This window comes from Ovis aries, chromosome 2 (assembly GCF_016772045.2).
Source record: "Ovis aries strain OAR_USU_Benz2616 breed Rambouillet chromosome 2, ARS-UI_Ramb_v3.0, whole genome shotgun sequence".
Taxonomy (NCBI): domain Eukaryota; kingdom Metazoa; phylum Chordata; class Mammalia; order Artiodactyla; family Bovidae; genus Ovis; species Ovis aries.
This window is the reverse complement of record NC_056055.1, coordinates 249367734-249389703: the sequence shown is the minus strand read 5'-3', so window position 1 is coordinate 249389703 and position 21970 is coordinate 249367734. Positions and strand designations below refer to the sequence as shown.

Genomic DNA, 21970 nt, shown 5'->3' with positions numbered 1-21970 from the left:
TGGCCAAAAAGTATGTTCAAGTTTTTCTGTAAGATGTTACGAAAAACCCAGCAAACTTTTTCCCCAGCCCAAAATACTGACGTATTTAGAGGGAAATGACTATAATTTACTATAAAATGAAATAAAAATAATACAGATTGAAGAACAAAGGGATGGATAGGTAAAAGAAGGGCAAAATGGCAACAGTAGAATCTAGGCTGTGGGTATCTAACTGTTAACTGTAAAATTCTTTTAACTTTGCCATACATTTGAAATTTTCAATGAATGACATGGGGAAAAATAAGCAGTGAGATTTTAAAACAAAAAGCAAATGAATAAGGGTTGGTTCTCGTTACGAGAGAAAGTACTCTATGGTTAGGGTAGGGCACTCAGGGGCTTCAAGATGATTGGAAATTACCTATTTTTAAACTGAAGAAATGGATACATGAGAATTTGTTTTATTGCTTTTCAAATTATACATTTGCCATCTTCAGGCTGTATATGTTTAGTGATTTAGAGATGCTGGAAAGAAGACAGATCTCTTGTCTCAGGTTTGCTAAGTTGGTGTTGCTGAAACACATGTAATCATCCCCCCTCTTCTGTCCCCTGCAGAAAAGGCCTGGTCTGTGGTAGGAAAAAATTATCCAATTTTCTCAACAACAGCCAAGCCTCTGTGTGCTGCAAGAGCGACCCTTTGCTTCTACCCATCAAATGTTCATGTCATTTTTTGGTACAGAGCCATCTGTTTCTTAGATGAGAAAGACCATCCAGCAGCCCACTCTGGAAATGTGGGGAGGCTTCCATGTCTTGTTGTCCAGCCCAAACAGGCTCTGTCACATTTTCTTTCTGGGATTGCTATATGTGTACTGCAAGAAGGTATTCCTCTTGCTGCTGAGGTTGCAAAAGGAGGAGAGTAATGAGTAAGGGCCGCCAGTTGCCATCCTTCTCACTGTGGGAAGAGCCTAGCTGAGCTTGAAGCCAATGCAGAGATGAGCAGGAGAGATAAAGCCTGAATGGTATCAGCTGGTCTCCTGGATCCAGCCATTCCTGAAGCCCTGAGCAGTGACTTGAGCCGATACATTCCCCTTTTGCATAAGCCAGTTTTATGTGTGTTTTGCTTGCAACTAAGAGTCCTAACTATCCAAAATCCTCCACTGCCAAAAGGCTAGGTGCTATTTCTGTGCCTACAATCCTCCACCCACAACCACCAGACCTACTCACCTGGTGATCTCTTCTAAAGCTCCTTCGGGTAAGGCCAGCATCTCCACCAGCAGGGACAGGATCTCAAAGAACAGAGTGTGGGGGTTTGGAGGAGCCATGTCCATCAGGGCATTCTGTTCTGGAGACATGGGATGGTGGCTGCCGTTACCATGTGACACCCCGGGATGCCCAAGCCCCCTACTAGCCACCTGCCCCCCCACCCCAGCTCTGAGTGCCCTGGGCTCTCCCCTGCTCACCTACGGAGCAGAAGAAGCGCCTGGTGTCTGTCATCACAGTCAGGAAGTCTTTGAAGTTCACGTGACCATCTCCTGTGGGGGCCAGAAGAATACAGAGTGGGCAGGGGCCTTCCAGAGCAGGCTCGGACCCTGCAACCCAGGCAAGGCTATTAGCATTTACTTGTTGGAGTTGATTATAAAAGTAACACATAGTCGATGTAGAAAGTGCGGGACACATAGGGAAGTAGAAGGAAAAAAATTAAAATCTCCTGGGTTGGAGGCTCCCAGAAGGTTCTAGAAGCAGCAATCTGAGTTCATGTCACTCACTATCTCTGTGACACTGCCGAAGTCTCTTAGCCCCACTAAGCCTTAGTTTTCTCGTCTAATAGGGTGAAGACGACCATAACGCCTTTCTCAAGGGAGAGAAATGGAGGCGATGTGCTTAGAATAGGGCCCTGCTCACAAACACATGCTCAACAAATGCCAGCAACTCTTATTACAGCCTGTTAGTCTTGCATGAGCACGCATCTTTACCTACAGTGTTCCCATTGTGGCCTTCAGAGTCCTGCTAGACTTGCCTGTCAGCTGTCTGCAGCCTCACCAGGTACCAAGCTCCCCCAGCACTACCCTGCTCCCACCGGGGGCCCTCCTCCCCCACTCCAGGCCTTTGTACGTGCTGCGCTCTCATCTCAGAATTCTCTCCACCACACGCTAACTCTTCGTTGATTTTTGTTTCTTGTGGCCATGCGATGCAGCTTGCAGGATCTTAGTTCTGCAACCACAGACTGAACTCTGCCCCCAGAAGTAAAAGTGCCAAGCCCTCACCACTGGACCACCAGGGAATTCCCTCCAACTCTTTCCCTTAATGCTTCCTTTGACCACCACTTCCTGAGGGAAGTCAGACCAGTGTAGGTCAGAGTCCCAGTTGAACATTCTCATAAGACACTTGTACTTCAGCCTCACACTCATAAGACCTGGGGTTTCACAGAAGCTCTGGTAGACAGGCACTGGGTGTTTTATTCTGTATTGTGTCCTCAGGGCTTAAAACAAAGAGGTGCTTGGGAAGTGCTCTCTAAGCTTTGTTATTATTGTTCAGTCGCTAAGTTGTGTCCAGCTCTTTGCAACCCCATGGACTGCAGCACACGAGTCTCCTTTGTCCTTCACTATATCCTGAAATTTACTCAAATTTAGGTCCATTGAGTCAGTGATGCCATCCAACCATCCCATCCTCTGTCGTCCGCTTCTCCTCCCTTCAATCTTTCCCAGCATTGGGGTCTTTCTCAATGAGCCAGCTCTTCACATCAGGTGGCCAAAGTATTGGAGCTTCAGCTTCAGTCCTTCCAATGAATATTCAGGGTTGATTTCCTTTAGGATGGACGAGTTTGATCTCACTGTAGTCCCAGGGACTCTCAAGAGTCTTTTCCAGCACCACAGTTTGAAAGCGTCAGTTCTTTGGCACTCAGTCTTCTTTATAGTCCAACTCTGACATCCGTACATGACCACTGGAAAAACCATAGCTTTGACTAGATGGACCTTTGTTGGCAAAGTGATGTCTCTGCTTTTTAATATGCGGCCTAGGTTTGTCCTAGCTTTCCTTCTTTTAAAGGAGCAAGCATCTTTTAATTTCACGGCTGCAGTCACTGTCCACAGTGATTTTGGAGCCCAAGAAAATAAAATCTGTCACTGCTTCCACTTTTCCCTCTTCTATTTGCCATGGAGCTATGGGACCAGATGCCAGTCCTCTCAACCGCTTGACAAGTTAATGAATGGTCTCTAATCCTTAAAGTCCTCCTTGGGGTGGGGGGTGTGGGGAGCAGCAGGCGCTGATACTCTAATCCCCTTGTCACAGATGAGGCCTGAGGCACAGACAAAGCAGGCCGTGGCCTGGGATCACCCAAGGACCAAGCTGAGGCCAATGCCTAGCCTAGCTTGAGTGAGGACTCACCCTCAGACAGTGATGGAGGAAGCAGACCCACACTCAGGGGTCCGGAGCCCAGGCCCCACCGCTCTGCTGTGTTCCCTGCATCTAGTCAACCAAACCACGAAGGGACAACGCTCCTCATTCTGTGCCCTGTGCCCTGTGTGCAAGTTATTTCTGCCAGCAGGAATGCCCTTCTTCTCGTCCTGCCTAACTCCTGCTTGCTCTTTCGCCATTTTGGCTCAGGCATCACCTCCTCCAGGAAGCCTTCCTCCCTTACCCCTTATCCAAGCCACCGGGAGCACTGCTGCCTTTGGCAACTCTTCCTTCTGCGTCATGACTGTGCGAACATCTCGAGGGCAGATCTCACAGGTCTTACACATCCCTTTATGCCAGTGCCCAGCACAGGAATGGGCACACCACAGGCAGCTAAAGAACATTGAGAGGATGGACGAGACCAGTGGTCAGCGTCTCCTGGGTGCAGTCTGCGTGCCGCGTGCAGTGCTCCGTGCTTTGCCTGGGTTACCTCATTCGATCTTTTCTGCAGTTCAGTGAGACGGGTAACTGCTGTGAGCCCCATTTTACAGGCGGGGAAACAGACGTGATGAACTTCAGTGACCTGTCGCAGGCCATACAGCCGGTAAAATGAGTGGCCAGGTCACGGAGGAATGTCCGATGGAGCACACATAATGTCCGGGAGGAGTGATCTCAGAGATAACCTACGTCTTAGGGTCAGGAACTAGGTCTTGGTCATCTCTGGGTCCCCAGAACCTGGCACTGCGTAGGTCCTCAGGAATCACTTACTTTGGGAGCCAGAACCAGCTGTATTATTTGCATTTGCCCGGAGCAAGATGAAAATGCAGCACTTCCCTCGTGGTCCAGCGGTTACGAATCCGCCTTCTAATGCAGGAGCCTCAGGTTCCATCCCTGGTCAGGGACCTAGGATCCCACATGTGGCAGGGTGACTAAGCCCACCGCTCCACAGCAAGAGAAGCCCAGAAGCTCTGCGACTAGAGAAAGTCTGAGTGCTGCAATGAAGGTCCAGTGCAACCAAAAAAAAAAAAAAAAGAAATGCAGAACAGGGCCCCTCGTTCAAAAATTATCAAGAATTTCTAGACCGCAACAGCAAAGCGGTGAACCAAACTCAGGATCCTGTCACTGAGCCCGGCGTGACTGCACAGGCCTCACGCTGCGGGCGAGCCTGATCCCGCCAGGGCTCAGGATGAAGCCCCCCCGCCCCCGGACTCACCGTCAATGTCAGCGCTCCTCAGGGCACCCTCCACCTGGGCCGTTGTCAGGGAGATGCCCACAAGCAGCAGGGTGTTCTGCAGGCTCTGCGCGTCCACCTCACCGTGACCGTTGAAGATCTCAAAGTAGCTGCGGAAGGCTGGGGTGGGCGGCGGAGTGGGGAGGGGCGTGGTCACTTCCTGTCTCTAATATGCATCCCATCCGCTCCACGTACCCCTTGGCGAGCCTCCTCTATCTCATGGCTGGGTGAAGAGACGAGTGAAACGCAGAGGAACAGGGTCCGTAGACGCAACTCGCTCTCTAGTACAAGGTCAGGCCACCGGCGCAGCGGGCCGCCTTCACCGGCACCAGGAGCACGCCCACTCAGCACTGCTGCTGTGTGCCAGGGACTATGCTAAGTTCTTCACAGCCAGCTTCTCATGTAATTCTTACAACAGACTCTTAAGAGTAGAATGCATATTTCCTTGTATGGATGGGGAAACTGAGGCTCAGAGGTTAGAGCACCAGACAGGTCTTTTTGACTCTGAGTCTGTGCCTTGGCTTTGGGGCTCTGCAGTTACATATCTAAGCTGAAGCTCCGATACTTGGGCCACCTGATGCAAAGAGCCGACTCATTGGAAACGACCCTGATGCGCGAAACATTGAAGGCAAAAGAAGAGGGTGGCGGCTGATGAGATGGTTAGATGGCATCACCAACTCAATGGGCACGAATCTGAGCAAACCTTGGGAGATAGTGAAGGACAGGGAAGACTGGCGGGCTGCAGTCCACGAGGTCACAGAGAGTTGGACACAGCTTAGCGTTACTTGTCTGGATGGACATAACTTCTAGGATGGGCTTCCCTGGTGGCTCAGCTGGTAAAGAATCCTCTGCCACGTGGGAAACCTGGGTTTGATCCCGGGGTTGGGAAGATCCCCTGGAGGAGGGCATGGCAACCCACTCCAGGATCCTTGCTTAGAGGATCCCCATGGACAGAGGAGCCAGGCAGGCTACAGTCCATGGAGTCACAAAGAGTCAGACAGGACTGAGCAACTAAGTGCAGCCTCTAAGATAACTTCATTTGTCAGGATCAGAGCAGAGGACCCAGAAGGATGTTTCTCAGTCGCAGGACTCTCTCAAGTCCCAGAATGGCATCAATTGATAGAAAAGTTACATCCTGGTCCTAACAAGGGTGGCGCTGGTTTCTCAGCTCACAGCACAGTCCAGGTTAGAATCAATAGGCCTGCTGATGAGACTGGCTCCGCCATTGCTGAGACTCAGGGTCGCTGTTACACACGCTGCATCGTGCTCGCTGCCTACACTCGTATATTGAAGCCTTGACACCGGCACTGCCCACCCCCACTTGTCTTAGAATGTGACTGTATTTGGAAATAATGCCTTTAAAAAGGTGATTATGTTTAAATGAGTCCCTTAATCCAACCTAAGGGGTGTCCTTAAGAGAAGAGGAAATCTGGGCACACAAGCGACATCAGGGCTGCACACACACAGAAGAAAGGCAGGACGCAGGAGAAGGCAGCCAGCTGCAACCCAGGAGGCAGGCTCCGGGAGAAACCGACCGAAAAGAGGAGAGGAAGAGCCAAACGTACTGACACCCCATCTGGGACTTCTGGACTCCAAAACTACGGGAACACAGACTTTAAGCCTCCCAGTTGATGGTACTTCCTCATGTCAGCCCAAGCAAACTAATATAGTTTCAGTGGGCAAGTCACGGCACTTCTGTGACCCCCAATTTTCTTATCTATAAGGTGGGTAGATAGTGTTGAACATGGAACGATAGACTGGTTCAAAATTGGGAAAGGAGTATGTCAAGGCCGCTGTGAGAGTTATACGAGAACCTGGCTGTGAAGGACTCAGCATACTGCTTGGCACACAGCAGGGGTGCCCTGAATTGGTGGTATTCCTGGTGCAAGGTGAAGGTGTGTATTGTCACCCTATTTATTAAACTTGTAGGCAGAGTACATCACGCGAAATGCTGGGCTGGATGAATCACGGGCTGGAATCAAGATTGCTGGGAGAAATATTAACAACCTCAGATAGGCAGATGATACAACTTTAATGGCAGAAACTGAAGAGGAACTAAAGAGGCTCTTGATGAGAGTGAAAGAGGAGAGTGAAAAAGCTGGCTTAAAACTCAACATTCAAAAAATTAAGATCGTGGCACCTGGTCCCATCACTTCATGGCAAATAGAAGAAAAGTGGAAACAGTGGCAGATGTTCTTTTCTGGGCTCTAAAATCACTGCAGATGGTGACTGCAGCCATGAAATTGAAAGACGCTTGCTCCTTGGAAGAAAAGCTATTACAAACCTAGACAGCATATTAAAAAGCAGAAATGTCATTTTGCCAATAAAGGTCCGTAATAGTCACAGCTATGGTTTTTGTAGTAGTCATGTATGAATGTGATAGCTGAACCATAAAGAAGGCTGAGCACCAAAGAATTGAGGCTTTCAACTATGGTGGTGGAGAAAACTCTTGAGAGTCCGTTGGACTGCAAGAAGATCAAGCCAGTCCATCCTAAAGGAAATCACCCCTGAATATTCACTGGAAGGACTGATGCTGAAGCTGAAGCTCCAGTACTTTGGCCACCTGATGCAAAGAGCTGACTCATTAGAAAAGACCCTGATGCTGGGAAAGACTGAAGGCGGAAGGAGAAGGGGACGACAGAGGATGAGATATTTGGATTGCATCACTGACTCAATGGACATGAGTTTGAGCAAGCTCCAGGAATTAGTGATGTACAGGGAAGCCTGGCGTGCTGCAGTCCATGGGGTTGCAGAGTTGGACATGGCTTGGCGACTGAACACCACCACGAGGGAGAGAACGGCAAGACACGCTCCCAGAGCGGCTGTATTCACTCAGCACTTGGGACATCACAGGCCTTGTAACTCTCTGACACACAGAACTGAAATGTGGGGAAGAAGTAGGGCTGGGCTTAGGGCTGGAGTAAGTGGTGAGCTGCAGCAGGCAGGCAGGCTGAAAAAGGAGATGAACAGAACAGCCCTCATTTAAGATCATCTCAAATGCAGGGTGGTTGGGCCATCAGAGCAGGTGACCGTCTCTTTCCCCACCTGGGAGGACGCTGGGTCTGTATGCCAGTGTGTCATGCTGTCCCTGAACTCGGCTCAAGGAGGTGGGGCAATGGGTGCTGGACTTAGAAAAGCCCTCCAGAAAGGGTAGAGAGCTTTAAAGCTGAAAGGAGCAAGGGACTTCCCTGGCGGCCCAGTGGTTAAGAATCCACCTGGCAGTGCAGCAGGTGTGAGTTTGATCCCTGGTCAGGGAACTAAGATTTCAAATGCCAGGGCACAGCCAAGTACACACACTGAAGTACTCAAGCCCATGTATCCCGGAGTCCTAGCCCCACAGCTCGAGTCCGTGTGCCGAAATGAAAGATCCCGCCTGGCTCAAGAAACCCTGTGCGCTGCAACTAAGACCCGACTCAGCCAAACGAATGACATTTTTTTAAAAAGAGTGAGCTTCAAGGACCCGGCCCTAGGGAGCCAAAGAGTGTATTCAAGGAAGGCAGAAGGGCCCCCCTGGCCCTGCCTGGGGCTCAGACTGCGGGGAGGAATGCAGGGTGGAAGGAGGGAGTGCACCCCCACCGCCGTCCAAGGCCAGGGCTGGCCTGCTGGGTCACCGGTGTGCACAGCAGCTTAGGCCCCTCGCAGAGCCCAGAGGAAGCGGCAGTTGCTCTTCCTCACAGCACAGGTAGGCGGAGTCACGGGCCGAACTAAGGACGCTGGGGAGCAAAGGGTGCCTCGCCCCGGGTGGGCGTTCAGGCTTTTAATTTTCTAGGTGGAGGTGGGATATGGTGGATGAGTGGGGGGCTGTGTGTAACAGGACTCCAGGGACTCTTCCTGGGACAGACCCCTCTGCACCGTGTCCCCTTGTCTGCCTCTTGTTTGTAGACTTTCAGCCTCTTAGGCCTTCCCGAGTCCCAAAGAATGGGTTCAGTCAGAGAAGCGAAAAAAGGCAGAAAGGGAAAACAGTCCAACAAGACTAAATAATACTAGTTTAGACATATAAGGTCAAGGAACTTTAGTTCCTCCTCAAGGACTAAAGGGTCTTCCCTGTAGCTCAGACGGTAAAGAATCTGCCTGCAGGTCTGTCTGCAATCTGCAGGAGACCCAGATTCGATCCCTGGGTCAGATGATCTTCTGGAGAAGGGAATGGCAACCCACTCCAGTATTCTTGCCTGGATAATCCATGGACAGAGGAGCCTGGTGGGCTACAGACCGTGGGGTCACAAAGAGTCAGACACGGCTGAGTGACCAACACTACTACACTACAAGGACTATAGGTAATCTGAGCCTGTCCTCTGAGCCATGTTGCAGATACTGACACCCCCACTCCCTTGGACTGCAAGGAGATCCAACCAGTCCATTCTGAAGGAGACCAGCCCTGGGTGTTCTTTGGAAGGAATGATGCTAAAGCTGAAGCTCCAGTACTTTGGCCACCTCATGTGAAGAGTTGACTCATTGGGAAAGACTCTGATGCTGGGAGGGATTGGGGCAGGAGGAGAAGGGGACGACCGAGGATGAGATGGCTAGATGGCATCACCAACTCGATGGGCCTGAGTTTGAGTGAACTCCGGGAGATGGTGATGGACAGGGAGGCCTGGTGTGCTGTGATTCATGGGGTCGCAAAGAGTTGGACACGACTGAGCGCCTGGACTGAACTGAACTGAACTGACACCCCCACCAAGTGGAAGAAGTTAACCATAAGCTGCCCACAAGCACAGCAAACGGCGAGCACTGGCAGGCTGGTTGGAATGAGAAGGTTGATGATGTTGACACCCAGTGACCTCACCAGCAGCCAATCAGAAGAAGGCCCACGAACTGATGAGGAACCTGTGACACACTCCCTCACTCTTAAACAATTTTCCTGAAAGCCGTGGGGATTTGGGCCTTTTAAGCTGCCTGGACTCCTAGCTTGGCGCCTGCAGTAAACGCTGCTCTTTCCTTGACAGCAGCCCAGTATCAGCAGCTGGGCTGTCCAGCGCATGGGCGAGCAGACCTAATGGGGGTCAGGAACGTGTTCAGGGCAAGTGGACCTGTTAAAGGGTGAGGGGTGGTCTAGCACAGGAGGGGGCGCTAGAGTCTTGCCTCCACCCCTGGTGGCCTCTCCAGGGGACCTAGAGAGTGGGCTTGTGCTGGAGGAGGCAGAAACGCCTCCAAAAACAAGAGTGCTTTGCAGGGCTTGCTCCGTTCGTTCAGAGACCACTCGGGAAGAGAAGAGGGAAGAGGCGTCGGGTCAACCTTCTGCCCTGCGCCACGCCGCCAGCCCAGCGCAGGCTGGGATGGACACAGGGCTGTGGAGTGATTGGCCGGCCTGTACCCCACCCAGACCCGCCAGCCCAAAGACTGAGGGCCCCCCGGCACTGAGAGGGCCCTCCCCCCACCTCCTGGGAAGGCCTGCCCTCACCTTCCTCCTGCTTCATGGTGAGGTGCTCCTCCGCCCTCTCCTCCCAGGTCTGACACACCTTCAGGAGGCAACGCTCCTCCAGCTCCTGCCTGCAGAGGACAGAGCCGGGCCCAGGGCACATCCGGCCGCCCACCCCCGCCCCGGACCCCGAAAGCTGGGGGAGCGAGGGGGCAGCCGGGGCAGGAGGGTCATAGGAGGGACCCTGGGGAGGCTTTGAGAGGTCACAGGAGTCTTTGAGTGACCTGGGGGAGCGATGCAGAGGTGAGGGGCATCTAGACGGGTTAGAAAGAGAAGCAGGGTTGGTGATGAGGAAAAGACCACAGTGTGAGAGACAGGGAGCCGGGAGAGGCAGGGGACGTGGAGGGGACACACAGGAGGGGCAGATGGGAGTCTGGAGGGGATTCAGTGCCGTGCGGCCGCGTTCGGATCCTAGCGCTTTCTGGGGTGGCTCCTACCGTGCCTTCAGGCTCCTCTCCCCGCTGTGGCTCAGAAGTTCTGTCCTTCTCCAGGCCAGATCCGACGTGGGCACCGGCAGGACGGCAACGGGCCCTGGAGTGGGGCCAGGCGTCCCCACGGGGGCGGGCGGCCGCGCCCAGGCCGGGGCAGAGGCTGAGGCCGGGGCCTGGGTCACAGGCAGGGGCGGAGGCAGGCTGGGGGTGGGGGTGGGCACGGGACCCAGGGCCCGGGGGCACCTCCGGCCTGGCAGGGTGCGGGCCTTCGCAGCTCTCCGAAGCGCGGCCTCCTCCTCCTCCACCTCCAGCAGGCGCCTCATGAAGCCAGGCCGGGCGCTGCCAGGGTCCCGGGTGCACGTGGCTGCCACGGGCCCCTGAGGCTGCTTCTGAGTGGGGTCCAGCCCCCTCGCTCCCGTGTTCACCGCCTCCTGGGGACGGGACGGGCAGGCGATGCGGGAGGCCTTCGGCCAGCCAGACGGTCCCACGAGCTGCTCGCGGCCACCCGCCCCAGGGCACCCTCAGCCTCTCCTTCTCTTCCAGGTCCCGGGGAGCCCACATCTCTCCGGCATCCTCTATACCCCTTCCCCACGTCCTCCTCGACCCCTGACCTGGGCCTCGTCCCAGCCTTCCAAGCTGTGCTCTTGAGTGAGCAACTCCCCAGTTCACCCTTGTTTCTTTCCTCCTCTGCAGTCACCGCAGCCTGTCCACCTTGCTGCTTGCCCTCCCTGGAAGTAGGCTCCCTGAGGGCAGAACTGCACCTGCCTCTTTGATCCTATCAACACAGCAGCCTACTCCCACTTGGCAGGCGCTCAGTAGATTCCCATCTACGTGTTCAGCAAATCCAGCACCTCCTACGTCTGTCTCTTCTAGAGAGGGGTGAGCTGTCCCCTGACCGCCTCCACCCAGGCCGCCCCACGCAGGCTCCATCCCGGCCCTTTCTCCTGTTCAAAGATGGAGCTGTTACCACACACCTGCTCGACCTAAAAAAGTATCAGCACTGCCCTCTCTGCCAGATTACTCCTGTCAGCATGTAAACATGCTATATTATTTTCCTTCTTTAATTAAAATATTTTTAATTATTATTACTTTAAGGTTTTTAAGCTGCGCCATGTGGCATGCGGGATCTGAGCTCCCAACCAAGGATTGAACCTGTGTCCCCCGCATTAGAAGCGTGGCATCTTAACCACAGAACCAGAGAGTCTCTTATCTTCCTTCCTTAAAAGAAAAACTCTCAGGGCTTCCTTGGTGGTCCAGTGGTTAGGAATCTGCTTTCCATTAAAAAATATATATATAAGGAAAGAATCTGCGTTCCAATACAGGGGACACGGTTCAGTTCCTGGCTAGGGAACTGAGACCCCACATGCTCTGGGGCAGCTGAGCCCGTGGACACAGCTGCACAGCCCAGGGCGCTCTGTGTCCGTTGGGTCTGTGCTCTGCACCTAGACAAAGTCCACGCGCTGCAGCGAAGAGACACAGACCCAGCGCAGCCAGAAAGAGACAACCCCGCACTACACAGCTGTTCAGGGCCACCCGGCTCTCCGCCCTGCCTCGAGCAGAATGAGCAGAACGCCTCGCGAGATTGGCTGCACCCATCTCTCCTGTCTTCCCATCTCCAGTCTGGCTTCCAGCCCTGCTCCCCAGCCAGACTCCTGCAGGGCGGCAATCTGCTCCCTCCTCAGAGCCGAGCCCACTCTGCCCTTCCGGGAGGGCTTTCCTCTCTGGACCCACACTCTCTCCCCGGCTGGCTCCCTCCCTGAGTGTTCCACAGCCTCCTTCACTGAGGCTTCCTCACTCTCAATCCATGTCTGTGGGTTTTGTTTGTTTATTTTCTTTTGGGGACCGTGCCACACGGCATGCGGAACACTTCCCTGGCCAGAGACTGAACCCACGTGCCCTGCGTCGGAAGCACAGAGTCCTAACCACTGGCCCACGAGAGAAGTCCCTGCATTTCTGAATGTGGTGGAGACCAGTGGTCTGTCCTCAGATGCCTTCCTGCTCCGTACGGTCTCCTAGATGTTACCCCGTTTTCCTCGTATTTACATCTCCCATCCTGAGCTCTCTCTCCTTCCTAACTCCAGACATCCTCCTGGTATTTCTTCTGTTCGTCCAGAACATGACCAAAGCAGAACCTCAGGTTCTTTCTGTCTGCTCCTTCACTAGTGTCACTCGGGCCCCAGACTGAAAGCCTCTTAAAAAAAAAAAAAAACAAAACAAAACTATCTGGGCTTAGAGCAAATCTGGGCTTAGAATCTGCCTGCAATGCAGGAGACCCAGGTTTGATCTCTGGGTCAGAAATATCCCCCAAAGAAGGGAATGGCAACCCATTCCAGGATTCTACCCTGGGGAACTCCATGGACAGAAGAGCCTGGTAGCCTGCAGTCCAGGGTGTTGCAAAGAGTCATACACAACTGACTAACACTTTCACTTTCCAAGTCGATTTACGATATTGGTTTCAAGTGTACAACATAGTGGTTCAATATTTTTGTAGATTACATTTCCTAAAAGCTCTTTTGATTCCTCTTTCTCCAACCTGCCTTTCCACCAGGCAGATGATAACTGTTCACAGGTTGCCCAATCAAATCAGAGAACTAGGAGGTGAGAGAGCTGTTGGATGTGGGGATGACTGGGAGGGGATGGGAGTCTCCCAGCCATCCAGGGAAGCTTTGGGTTGTGTGCTGTGACTGAGCAGCTGGCCGGCAGAGATCCATGCCAATGTGGAGAAAACCGCCATGGCCTGGGGTGAATTCAGGGGCTCCAAAGTGTAAGAGCAGCCTTGACTCACAACCAAATGCACACATGTGGGCACACACATGCACATGTGTGAACACACACACACGTGTGCACACCCATGGAAACACGCAGGCACGGACTCACACCGTCCCCAGTTTGACTGTGAATACTGCCCCATTTCTGCCTCTTTCCTCCTTGTCCTGATCTCCCCCCGCCCCGTTCCCTTCCCCACTGTGGTTCTACTTACAGGTGGACGAGCAGGCCCCAGTGCTGGCTGGATCTCCACAGCCTCATCTCTAAACAAGGGAGAACCCCCAGGTGAGGGGGGGTGCAGCTCAAGGCTCACCTTTGCAAGGCCTTCTCTCAGCCCCAGGACACTCAGATCCACCGCTGCAGTTTCATCCCTGGGCTTCTGCTCTCAGAGGGGCTCCTCATTCTTCCACATTCCTTGTGGGGACTTGGCCGGTGAAGAATGGGCCCATGGGGCAAAGAATTCTGTACTAGAGCTACTATACAGATGGGGAAACAGGGGTTCTGGGGGCATGGCTTGACCAAGGTCTTACATCGCATCAACAGCTGTCAGGACTAGAAGTCACCTCCTCTGGAACTAGCAGAAGAGCAGTCTTGTTGGGGTCAGGGAGGGGTGGGGTGCCTTACCTTGCTTTGGGTGTGTTGGGTCTTGGCATGGGTGGTGGGTCAGTGTGAACCGTCTTTTCCTCCAGAGTTGCCGTAGGCATTAGGGACACTGCTTCCTGGAAACTGTCCTCACATCCCCCTGGGCCAGGCTCTGGCAGAGCCCCCGGTGTCCCGAAGGGTGGGGTGTCCACCTCCTTGGGGGGCTTGTCCTCCAGTTGCTGTTCACAGCTGTCCAAGGTGCAGTAAGGCTCTGTTGGCTGCACTGTGTCTGACTCATTGGCTGCCAGGCGACCTGGGATGGGCTGACCCTCTGGGTCCTGCCAAGAACAAAGATGTCAAGATGGGGAGCCCCATCCTGGCTCTCAGGTGACCCTCAACACTCACCCAGAGACCAGCTGACAGTTACTCTGGTCCAAGCACTGCAAGCATTACCTTACTGAACTCTCCCAGCATGCCTAGAAGGTTCCCTAAGCAGGGGTCAATTACTCCATTTTGAGGGATGAGGAAACTGAGGTTCAAAAGAGGCATGGCTTACCCAAAGTCGTAATCCACGCTTCTCTGTGCAGGTAGAATGGGAGCCTGGGGAAAGTGAGGCGATCCTCTTTCCATTTTATTTGTTTATTTATTTGCCACACTGCATGGCACGTGAGATCTTAGTTCCCAGACCAGGAATCTAACCCATACCCCCTGCAATAGAAGCACGGAGTCTTAACCACCCGACCACCAGAGCAGTCTCTGACACAATCCTCTTTAAATGGGATTTTTCAAGGGATGTTTCAAAGAACAAGAATCCTTCATGGTACTCCCTACAAAAGAGATTTTTACATTAACTGATTTCAAGACTTTAATAAGTTGCTATAGTCAAGACAATGTGTGGGCCTTCCCTGGTGGTGCAGGGGTTAAGACTCCATGCTTCCACTGCAAGGCGCATGGGCTCAATCCCTGGTTGGGGAAAGTCAAAGTGAAAGTTGCTCAGTCGTGTCCGACTTTTTGCATCCCCATGGACTATACAATCCATGGAATTCTCCAGGCCAGAATACTGGATAGCCTTTCCCTTCTCCAGGGGATGTTCCCAACCCAGGGATCAAACCCAGGTCTCCTGCATTGCAGGCAGATTCTTTACCATCTGAGCCACCAGGCAAGCTCCGGAGAAAGGAGTCTCCAACAAATGGTACTGGGATGACTGGACAGCCATATGCAAGAAGTGAGCCTCAATCCAACACTCAGACCACATACAAAAATTAACTCAAGCTGGATCATAAACCTAAGTGTTAAACCTAAAATAACAAAACTTCTTGGAAAAGTTTTATCCTATGTTTATAGGATAAAATCATATGTGACTTCAGGTTAAGTAAAGATTTCTAAGAACACCAAAAGCACAGCCATAAAGAAAAAAATGATCAACCAGACTTCATGAAAATTAAGACTTCTGTTCTTTGAAAGTCACCATTGAGAGAATGGAAAAGACAGTTGACTATTCAATTAAAATGATGCGCAAAGTATCTGAATAGACATTTCTCCAAAGATACATAATATGTGCCTATAAACACATGAAAAGATGCTTGACATGTTTAAGCCATTTGGAAAAGAAAATAAAGACCATAATGAGATTCCACTATACACTTATTAGGATGCTTAGAATTAAAAACAGATCATACCAAGTTTAGGGGAAGATATGGAAGAAGTGGAATTATCATGCATTGCTGATGGGGATGTAAAATGGTACAACCACTTTGGAGAAAAGTTTGGCGGTTTCTTAATAAATTAAACACACAAATATCATATGATCCATTCTACTCCTAGGCATTTATTTGCCCAAAAGAAAGTATCTGTACACACAGACATGAATGTTTCTATGTCTTATTTGAAATAGTCAAAAAGTTGAAACAAACCAAGGGTCCATCAATAGGTGAAAGAATGAAGAAATCAAGTTTTGTTTGTTAATTTCCACAGAACAGCAAAGTAATTCAATGATATATATATATATATATATACATATATATATATATATATATATATATATATATATACACACACACTCTTTTTCATATTCTTTTCCATTGCGATTTATCACAAGGTACTGAACATAGTTCCCTGTGCTTGGAGTAGGACAAGAAATTGTGGCCTATCCATACAATGGAATAATACTCAGCAGCAAAAAGAATAAAGTATTGGTCTACACAATAACATAGCTGAGTCTCAAAATATTCATGCTAATTGAAAGAAGCAAGACAAAAAGAATGGATACTTATGCTTCCATTTATGGAAAATTCTGGGAAATACAAATTCACAGCTGCAGAACACAGATCAGCGGTTGCCTGGGGCTTGGAATGAATGGGAGAACCGATGACAAAGGGGCACAGAAAACTTTTGGGGGGATGACAGATGTGTCTATTTTCTTAATTGCAGTGATGGTTTTGTGGGTATGCACATGTATCCTAAACAGTAAATTGTACACTTGAAGTATGCACAACTGTGTATCAATTGTACCTTATGAAGCTTTTTTTTAAAAAAAAAAAAAAACCTAAACCTTAAAAAAAAAAGATATTTTATAGTCAAATAAGTTTGGAGAAGGTACCATACTCTAACCACCTCTTGAAGGGTCCCACAGAGATCAGCAGCTAAGAAACAGCTGCTAGAACATTCTAGTATAAGAAAAAAAAATTGGGCTTTGTTAAACCCAGCATGTCCCGTTTTCAGTTTTACCCAGAAGCCCAATCTCCTCCCTGCCTTTAACAGTTCCCTGCTCCCTCACCTCCCCTGCGAGTTGGCCATTCCATCCCTTCCTGCCTGGGATTCTGTGGACATTACCTGGCGACTCTCAGGGCCCTGACCCTCCATTGTCTCTGGGTTCCGCTGGCTCTCCTGTTGGTCCTCAGTCTCTTTCCCTGAGCCCTGCTGCTTCAGCCCTTCCTGTGTTGTAGGGACCCCGTTGGGGGGCACCCCCAGCTCACTTCCTGGCGTGGCCGGATCCCAGTCTGCTTGCAGCTCCCTGGGCCCTTCCTGGGGGACCCAAGATGACGGCTTCATCCTGGAGAGAACAGACAAAGGGACACTTCAGCTCCCAAACTGGGGCAGGGTTCTATATTCTTCTGAGTCTTTCTGGTGCCCACACGGGGCTAGGCACACCATGGGTGCATGCTTAATGCCTGGGAGAAAGAATGAAGGACTAACATGAATTCCTCCAACCACGAACACTTTGATGTCAATATTTAAGAGAGTTCGGATTTAATATTTTCATTATTACTTATTGCTTTTTAGAAAAAAAGAAAAATCAAGGAGAACTGGAATTCATAGTGGTGGGGAGACTTGAGCCTTGGATCATTAAGCTAAAGTTGACAGGTCTGGATTTGAATCTGGGTCTATCTGATCTCACTTTAATATTATGGAATATTTCCTCCAGGCTTCTTCCTAAGGACATATATGCATATTTTCAATGGGGATTAGTTTAAATATCATCTTCAAATAATTGCATACTTTCAGTTATATTGCATATATAAATCAGTCGTGTCCGACTCTCTGCGATCCCACGGACCATAGCCTGCCAGGCTCCTCTGTCCATGGGATTCTCCAGGCAAGAATACTGGAGTGGACTGCCATTCCCTTCTCCAGAGGATCTTCCTGACCCAGGGATTGAACCCAGGTCTCCCGCACTGCAGGCAGATTCTTTACCTTTTGAGCTACAGAGAAGACCCTAATATAATTCTGCAATATTTTTTCAATTAACAGTGTAATCTAAATTTTTCCCGTGCCCAGAATCTTTCATAAACATGTTTTTTAATGAAAGCATAAAATTCTCTATTTTACAGATAATCAAAATTTGTTTAACCATCCCCCTATTGTGGGTATTTAGCACACACGAGGGGCTTCCCTGGTGGCTCAGCGGTAGAATCCACCTGCCAGCGCAGGTTCTATCCCTGGACTGGGAAGATTCCCTGGAGAAGGCAATGGCAAACCACTCCAGTATTCTTGCCTGGAGAATTTCATGGACAAAGGAGCCTGGTAAACTACAGCCTATGGGGTCACAAAGGGTCAGATAGGAATGAGTGACTAAACAACAGCAGCGCACACTGACATTTTAAATTTTTTCAGGCTTTGAAATAAGGTGCCAGGAGAAATCTTTGCACATAAAACTTTGCCTGAATCTTCACTTCTTTTCTTAGGGTATATTTCTAGAAATACATGAGGTTAAAAGCAGTTTTTTAAACAGAGTCCGAGGCATGTAGTAGAGGGGCAATACGTATTCCTTGAGAATTTTTCTGAAGTTAAACAAGACACAAAAATGCCCCTTGAACACGGCATGTCACAGAAACTTGTGGCCTAGCGGGGGAGCTCAGACAAAAGACCGGCACACATGATTAATTATTCAGTGTGAGTCGTGCTATGGAAAGAAGTCCAGGAGCGGTGAGCGGGCAGACCCACCTTTAGTCCGGGGCTCTCTCCCCTCTCCCTCCCCACCGGGTGGGCCACAGCGGGCTTCTCTCCTGGACCTGCTCTCTGGGAAGCCCCCAGCTCACCCTGGTCCTGCCGGAGGCTTCTGCTCCTGGGGACCGAGCCGCGGAAAGCCCTCCTCTGACGCGCCTCTGCGTCCGGGCCGGGTCTCCAGGGCTCCCAGGGCTGGTGAGGGCTGCGGGCCCCTGTCCATCGCTTCAGCATCTGGAAACACAGCCTAGAGCAAAGACGCCCACGGCCCGGCTCAAGGAATGGGCCACTGTGGAGGGGAGACCCCGCGCCTCACGGGAAGGAGACCCCCGGCGCCTCAGGGGAGAAGAGACCCCCGCGCCTCAGGGGAGAGGGGAGACCCCGCGCCTCACGGGAAGGAGGAGACGCCGCGCCTCACGGGACGGGGGAGACCCGGCGCCTCACGGGAGAGGAGACCCCGCGCCTCACGGGAGAGGAGACACCCCCCGCCCCCCCGCCTCATGGGAGAGGGGAGACCCCGCGCCTCAGGGGAGAAGAGATCCCGCGCCTCAGGGGAGGAGGGAGACCCCCGCGCCTCACAGGAGCGGGGAGACCCGGTCCCTCAAGGGAGAGGAGACCCGGCGCCTCACGCACGGGAGAGGGGAGACCCCGCGCCTCACGGGAAGGAGGAGACCCCGCGCCTCAGGGGAGAGGGGAGACCCCGCGCCTCAGGCCTCCCGGGAGGGAGGGAGACCCCCACGCCTCAGGGGAGAGGGGAGACCCCGTCTCTCCCGGGAGAGGAGACCCCGCGCCTCACGGGAGGGGAGAGCCGGCGCCTCAGGGGAGAGGTGAGACCCGGCGCCTCACGGGATGCGGGAGACCCCCGGCGCCTCAGGGGAGGGAGGAGACCCGGCGCCTCACGGGAGGGGGAAGACCCCGTCCCTCACGTCCCTCACGGGAGAGGAGACCCCGCGCCTCCTGGGAGAGGGGAGACACCCCCCCCCCCCCCCCGCGCCTCACCGGAGGCGGGGAGACCGCGTCCCTCACGGAGAGGAGATCCCGCGCCTCAGGGGAGAGGAGATCCCGAGCCTAAGGGGAGGGAGGAGACCCCGCGCCTCACAGGATGGGGGAGACCGCGTCCCTCACAGGAAGAGGGGAGACCCCCGCGCCTCAAGGGAGGGGAGACCCCGCGCCTCATGGGAAGGGGGAGACCCTGGCTCCTCAAGGGAGAGGAGGGCCGGTCCCTCACGGGAGAGGCGCTGAGAAGACGCGGGGAGGAGAGGAGAGGCGGGGAGGGGCCCAGCACTAAGGGCGCCACAAGAACCTGGAGCCCAAGCGGCACCTTGGCCACCGCTATCCTCACAAGGAGAGCGCGACAGAGCACCTCGGGGGACTTCCCCGGCGGTCCAGCGGTTAAGACTCTGAGCTTCCACGGCAGCACGAGTTCAATCCCTGCTTAGGGAACTAAGATCCCAAAAGCCGCAAGGGGCACCCAAGAGGACAAATAGAAGGGACAACCAAGATTTAAAAAAAAGAGAGAGAGAGACCCTGGCAAGGGTCTCTCCCTCCCAGGGAGGCTTCCTCAGTTTCCGCTGGGTTTTGATGTCTATCACTCCCTAGTTGGGTAACCTTGCGCCAGTGACTCCGAGGGCTCTCCAAGCCTTACCTTAGTCAGCAAACTCCAGGCAACTTGGCTCATTCAACTGATAGTAGTTATAATACAAGATTCCTCTAGGAGTCAACACTAAGGGCGTCTACCAAGGGCCAGGGCCAGGGCCAGGTGCCCCCACTGATTTAACCCAGGTAATCCTCAGCATGATACACATGAGTCCACGAAGCTCAAGGGCTGCAGTGCCAACCCCAAGATCATACAGCTGGTTAAGTGGTGGCACTGAGACCCCGTGACTACGTTTATTGGAAAAGCAAATGGGCAGGTAACAGAAGCCCTGAACGTTTGCCCCAGGCTCCTTCCAAGACCCCTCCTTTCAGGCCCTCTTCCTGGGCCCACAAGAAGCAGCAATTTATAACAGAGGCTACAGTTAGAGGGCTATACTTAATCCAAAGAAATGTTGCCTTTTTTATGGTGACATTTTTAGCTCAGGGACACAGTAAAGAAGGCACAAAGGTCATGGATGGAAACTCTGAGTAGCTGTCAGGGGAATAAAAGTTATGGGGGAGGGGGAGGGTAAGGGCCATGGAAGGCTTTCTACTTAGTAGAGTAAGTAAACAATTCTTATTTTCCTCATCTAGCCAGCATCTCTTTTGGTACGAGAAGCCAACATTCTTTTATGGGAACCTTCCTGCCTTCTTTCGAGAGTACCCCCACTGACTTCATTATGCAAAGAGATCCAGGCCACTCTGCCCGGCCATGGTGACTGATTCAGGGACAAATATGTGACTACAACCTGGGCCAATGACGCTGATACCGGAGACTTTCTTCAGCTATTGCAAAGGGGTTCTCCTCTTGTTTGGGATGTTAAACCAGAGGAAGTATGATGGGAAGATGTAAGCCTGGAGCAGCCAGGGCAATTCTTACCGTTTTGCAGGGAGAGCAGGCCTGGGAATGCCACAGAGGCAGGCAGAGCTGAGACACTCATTTAGCACCTTTATCCAGCCATACCTGACGTCTACAGGCAGGTCTGTCAGTTACCCAGCTGATGTGTTCTTGTTCCTGCCTAGTCTAATCTGAACTGAGTTTTGTGCCAGTTGTTGTAGAGGCTTGATTAAAGAAGTCGGAGAGAAAGCCTGGGCATGGGAAGGGAAAGGGGCCTGCTGCGGGTGGAGAGGTAGGCCCTACCTGGCCAACTTCTGATGTGGTGGGCTCCTCGCCAGCCCTGTCGTCGGCAGTCCTCAGGGCAGGGCTTGGCTGGGCCCCTGGCACCTCGATCCTATCCTCCAAGTATATCTGGGTGTTCCCGCTGTCCGTCATGCCAGGGCCAATGAGGGTACCAAGTGAGGAGCATCAAACCCTGTGTTCCCAGAAAAGAAATCCAGTCAAAGTTCCACCAAGCCTATTACCTAACTGCCTCTTCAGCAAAGGCAGAGCCTGTAGTGGAGCGAGCACGGCTTAGGGGAAGAAGTAGGGCCAGGCCTGGCACAGGATGGGCACACGGCCCAACCAGGGACCTCCCCGCATGTTTTACCCACATAGTTTCCCCAGTTCTCACAATGACCCTAGGAGAAAAGGAGGCTCCGGGAAACAAAGTGACTTCCCTGAGGTCTAACACCAGATGGGTCACAGAGCAGGAATCGAACCGTGGCCTGCTGGGTCCCCAAACCCATACTCTTTTTCTCTAGAGCAGCATCTCCTAACAGGTGTTCTCCAGAATACTGGCTCCATGAGGGGCACCACAAAAAGGTTCTGAGGCCAAATGTGTCTGGAAAATTCTGAGTTAAAATGAAAGAGACTGGGACTTCCCTGGTGGTCCAGTGGTTAAGAATCCACCTTGCAGTGCAAATGACGCAGGTTCGACCCCTGACTGATGAACTAAGATCCCACGTGCCGCAGAGCAACTAAGTCTGCGAACCACGACTACTGATCCCGCTTTTGCCGCAACTAGAGAGTCCACGGGCCACAGTGAGGATCCCACTAAGACCCCAGGCAGCCAAATAAGTAAAGATACTTTTTAATGAAATAGGCTCTTTTTGAAGGATTTCTCAGAGTCTTTAATATACTAAATGTGCACGTTAAAGAGAGCCCGAGAGTGTCATGGTTGCTGCTGCTGCTGCTGTAGCAGAAAAATCTGTTCTTCC

At 52.1% G+C, this 21970-nt stretch overlaps 1 protein-coding gene across 1 annotated transcript in view; it reads right to left on the bottom strand.

The window, feature by feature from the left end:
• SPATA21 (spermatogenesis associated 21) overlaps positions 1-21146 on the bottom strand; it is a 38222-nt gene extending 17076 nt beyond the window's left edge. The window contains exons 1-11 of the mRNA XM_042242718.1: positions 21015-21146; positions 19238-19306; positions 18334-18485; positions 16628-16847; positions 13838-14133; positions 13428-13476; positions 10454-10911; positions 9999-10087; positions 4583-4720; positions 1437-1508; positions 1201-1318 (exon numbers count right to left, since the gene is read on the bottom strand). Of these exons, the coding sequence (XP_042098652.1) occupies positions 1201-1318; positions 1437-1508; positions 4583-4720; positions 9999-10087; positions 10454-10911; positions 13428-13476; positions 13838-14133; positions 16628-16847; positions 18334-18485; positions 19238-19306; positions 21015-21146 (1793 nt within the window). The remainder of the gene's footprint in view (positions 1-1200; positions 1319-1436; positions 1509-4582; positions 4721-9998; positions 10088-10453; positions 10912-13427; positions 13477-13837; positions 14134-16627; positions 16848-18333; positions 18486-19237; positions 19307-21014) is intronic.
• Positions 21147-21970: the final 824 nt, after the last annotated feature.